This window comes from Galeopterus variegatus, unplaced genomic scaffold (assembly GCF_000696425.1).
Source record: "Galeopterus variegatus unplaced genomic scaffold, G_variegatus-3.0.2 Scaffold2561, whole genome shotgun sequence".
NCBI classification, from domain to species: domain Eukaryota; kingdom Metazoa; phylum Chordata; class Mammalia; order Dermoptera; family Cynocephalidae; genus Galeopterus; species Galeopterus variegatus.
In genome coordinates, this window is record NW_007728672.1 from 100,513 (window position 1) to 105,211 (window position 4,699).

The following is a 4,699-nucleotide window of genomic DNA, read 5'->3' on the forward strand; positions in this document are numbered from 1 at the left end:
TCTCTCTCTCTCTCTCTCTCTCTCTCTCTCTCTCTCTCTCTCTCTCTCTCTCTCTCTCTCTCTCTCTCTCTCCCTCTCCCCTCTCCCCTCTCCCCTCTCCCCTCTTTTTTAATTGAGGTTATTTGGGGAGGGAGGGTGGCGCTTCCAGGCACATGCTAATTTGCATAGCCGCAGAGATTTTACAAATGCAGTGCTTCTGTATCTGAGTGCGTGACGTCTGGCTGGTAAGCTACGCTGAATGTGGGGCCGCGAATCTTCGGCCAGCACCGTTGCATTGTCAGATTCGTAAATGCAAATTCGTATCGTCAGATAAACTAATTTTTAGAGATACTTTTCATTTTATGTGAGGTCATCTGCACAGACAATTGAGTGTAATTCTTTAACATTATAGACGAATTTAAATGAGATTGAAGAGGAAAGAGGTTTGTTCCCTTTACTTCACAAGGGTTCATTGAAGGTCTACAGTATGTTAGATGCTGTGGGAATACCCAGAGATTTCTCTCCCAGGGAGGCCCCTGTGTTCTATTATACCCAAGTTATCAATTAAGCCGTTTAGGACATATTGCTAAATTAATGAACATATGGAATACAGTCTTTGGATGAGCAGGACCTGACCAGGCAGATGAGGAAGAGTGGAGCAGTTTAGACAGAGAACTGCTTAGACACAGTGCTCTAAAACAGATTGTGATATTCAGGAAACGGCTATTCGCTGTGACTAAAATGTAGGGGACTTGGTGAAGGGAGGATGGGAGAGAATGAGAAAATAAGGTAGATTGGAGCCCAATTATGACTCGATTTTAAACTTCATATAGTAGGCAGTGGGGGCGCTAATAAATTTTTAAGCTGAAAAATTATTTGACCAGATTTGTAATTTTTAAGATAACTGGTGGGAGCTTGGAGGATGGATTGGAGAAGGGAGAAAGTGGACACAAAACTGTTGTAAAACTCTTAAAGCAGGTACAGCAAGAATTTTGAGGACCTTTGGTAAGGCAGCAGCTGGCAGGTTGGATTTGGAGAAAGGTTTCAAAGGCATCTATGCATCTATAGTTATCATACCTCCGGTACCCAGTTTCTGATATGGTTTCGACGTAAATAATGTATTTCTCACTATTCTCTTGGTTTTTCAAATTGTGTGGGAAATGTTGCTTTTACTTTTCAAGAAAGGAGATCCTACTGTTGCAAAAGATTATGGTAGCTTGAGGGATGTAATGTGTCTCTCCTCCGTGTAGGTCCTAGTATAATTAGATTTTAAATATCTATTGAATTTGAAGTATTAAGAAGTATTTTTTGGCAGACGTTTAAGGATTGTAGGACAACATTTATATTTATGAATAAATATGTTCACATAATAAGTGAATAGATTAGACCCATTAACTATTAACAGATGAATCATTTCTTACAGTTAAAATCAGGATGAATGTGCATAACAAATGCTTGCTTTGTTTCTTGTAACTGATTTCTTTAGTACAGAACTTGCTAAGGCCATCAAACCTATCGATAGGAAGTCAGTCCATCAAATTTGTTCTGGGCAAGTGGTATTAAGTCTAAGCACTGCTGTGAAGGAGTTGGTAGAAAATAGTGTGGATGCCGGTGCCACTAATATCGGTAAGTTTGGGCGAGCTTTAGGCCACATGAAATATTGTTTATGCTATTTTATTCAGGAAATATTTGTTACTGTAATAAGACAATCAGGTGTTCATATATCAATAAATTATTTTTTTTTTAACTTAAAGCTAGCACCTATTATGTACCTAGTACTTACAGTTAAAGTTTATTGTGTTCTGTCTTTGTGCCAGGCAGGCATTGTGCTAAGAATTATATATTGAATATCTCATTTAATTTGCAGAATAAATTTAGGAGAAAGGAATTATTATTATCTCTATTTTACAGGTAAGGAAATTAAGTCACAGGAATTTAGTTTTTTTGAGGTTATAAAGCTAGTAAAATATGATCCACGAAGTCTGATTCCAGAGCCTCTCTTTTTAATGACTATGTTAAAATTATTCCTTTCCAAAGAAAGAAAAAAACAAAACTATTTAGTCTGAGCTAGTAAATAGCCAAAAAGGACTTTAAAAAAACAAAATAAACAAAGTGACAGTAGTATGTTTAAATAAAAGTGCAGTTATGATTGTTAAATTTGCATTATGTGTTATAAATAATGTCAATATAACATCTTTTAGCATGGATCAATCTTTGAGAAATATTTGAAATTTTTAGATCTTAGGCTTAAAGACTATGGGGTGGATCTCATTGAAGTTTCAGACAATGGATGCGGGGTAGAAGAAGAAAACTTTGAAGGATTAAGTAAGTTGAATTTTTCTAATCCCATTATAAAATCATTGGGCCAAATGTCTCAGAATTTTGAGTAACACTGTCTTATGAAACATGAAAACAGTTTTTTAAAACCTGTTACTTTGGTAGGTACTGTGTATACTCATTGCTGTATCACTTGAGATATCTCGTGCTTACTTTAACTCTCTTTCAGCTCTGAAACATCACACTTCAAAGATTCAAGAGTTTGCAGACCTAACTCAGGTTGAAACTTTTGGCTTTCGGGGAGAAGCTCTGAGCTCACTTTGTGCGTTGAGGTGATGATGCAGTGTTTTTATCTATTAACTTGACCCCTTTCAAAAAACTCTCTGAAAATTGAAAAATACGATTAGAATCATTATTGTGTACATTTTTCTATCTGAATATTTCAACTTCTAACCTCTGAAGTCTGGTTTATCTTACTGCCAAGTCAAGTGATAATACTTCTGAAATATGAGAAGTAAATGAATGAAATGAAGCATATGGTATTGTAAAAAAATTGTTACCCTTATTAAAGCAGCAATTTCTCAGTTTAAAAATAACATATAGACAATAAATTATAGGTACCATCAGTTTTAATTTATTTTCAATTTTTAGGAAAAAATTTAACCAAATCACATACTTAATTATAGAGCAGATTCCAAATTTTTATAATTACTTATATATTTGAATTATAATATCTTTTGGATCCTTTTAAACATTTTTGTTACAATAGTAGTAACAAAACTGCGAAATAAATCTTCATTTGTGAATAAGTAAATTTTGAGATCCTTTGTTTTGCAGTTCAACCTGAAAAACTAAATCAAAGCTTTTATCAAATCAAAGCATTTACAGAACTCTGTCTCACTATCTTTTAGGTGTCACACCTTAGATTTTATGATGACTCCTTACCCATTTAAACCCTCTTCATTATCTCAAAGGGATCATCGTCTTTTTAAGAGTTTTGAGAGAAAGGAAAGTGAGAAAAAGAGTATTTGGTATCCAACACTTGTGAGTCCCTAACTGCGCGTGCTGTGCCTGGCATTCTCTTGCAGTGATGTAACTATTTCTACCTGCCACACATCTGCAAAGGTTGGGACTCGACTGGTGTTTGATCACAATGGGAAAATTGTGCAGAAAACCCCCTACCCACGACCCAGAGGGACAACAGTCAGTGTGCAGCAGTTATTTTATACACTACCTGTGCGCCATAAGGAATTTCAAAGGAATATCAAAAAGGTACAATAATTTCACAACCCCAATTTCCAGGCATATGGATATTGTAATGTACATAATGTGCACATGAGTAAAAGATGTGCTAAAGATGTTTACTCTTAAGTTGATTCTCTTCCCTTAATTTTTTGAGAACAGCTTTGTTTGCTTCTTGTCTTCAGAGACTTAATTTTAGGATGATTTACCCTTTTCTTGAAAAGAATCATCAAATAGTGTTTACCAAGTATTCTAATATGAGAAATGGGTCCTTTAAGAAATAACATGGGGCCGGCCCGGTGGCGCACTGCTACAGTGCGCCGCTTGAGAGCGCAGTGGCGCTCCCGCCAAGGGTTCGGATCCCACATACAGACCGGCCGCTCACTGGCTGAGCGAGGTGCGGGTGCGACACCGAGGGTTGCGATCCCGTTGCCGGTCCCGGTCCGTACAGACCGGCCGCTCACTGGCTGAGCGAGGTGCGGGTGCGACACCGAGGGTTGCGATCCCGTTGCCGGTCCCGGTCCGTACAGACCGGCCGCTCACTGGCTGAGCGAGGTGCGGGTGCGACACCGAGGGTTGCGATCCCGTTGCCGGTCCCGGTCCGTACAGACCGGCCGCTCACTGGCTGAGCGAGGTGCGGGTGCGACACCGAGGGTTGCGATCCCGTTGCCGGTCCCGGTCCGTACAGACCGGCCGCTCACTGGCTGAGCGAGGTGCGGGTGCGACACCGAGGGTTGCGATCCCGTTGCCGGACCCGGTCCGGTACGGGCGCGACACTGAGGGTTGCGATCCGTTGCTGGTCACGAAAAAAGACAAAAAGGAAAAAAAAAAAAAAGAAATAACATTATCTTTTGATTCTGTCTTTATTTTTTAATAAGATTCTTTTTCTTGGTTCCCTGAAAAATGAATTATTACAGCCTTTATGAATTTGAATACAAATGAAACACTAAATGTTGTATAATTGTTGTGCTTAAAAAGTAGATTAGTCTGTATGATATGATCACAGTTTTGTAAAAACAAGTAGCCTAAATATACATAGGAAAAAGGCTGGAAGAGTAGACACGTGGATGTTATTAGTGGTTATACTTGGATGTGAGACCTTATGTGCTTTTTACTATCTTTTGCTTTACTTTTTTGTACATATTTTTTTTTTTTGTCTTTTGTCTTTTTTCCGTGTCCGGCAACGGATCGCAACCCTCAG

The 4,699-nt window shown here is 38.6% G+C and overlaps 1 protein-coding gene across 1 annotated transcript in view; it reads left to right on the forward strand.

Moving 5' to 3' along the window:
• Positions 1–1,110: 1,110 nt before the first annotated feature.
• PMS2 (PMS2 postmeiotic segregation increased 2 (S. cerevisiae)) overlaps positions 1,111–4,699 on the forward strand; it is a 28,275-nt gene continuing 24,686 nt past the window's right edge. The window contains exons 1-4 of the mRNA XM_008582295.1: positions 1,111–1,605; positions 2,218–2,304; positions 2,486–2,588; positions 3,345–3,528. Coding sequence (XP_008580517.1) covers positions 1,431–1,605; positions 2,218–2,304; positions 2,486–2,588; positions 3,345–3,528 — 549 coding nt within the window. The 5' untranslated portion in view covers positions 1,111–1,430. The remainder of the gene's footprint in view (positions 1,606–2,217; positions 2,305–2,485; positions 2,589–3,344; positions 3,529–4,699) is intronic.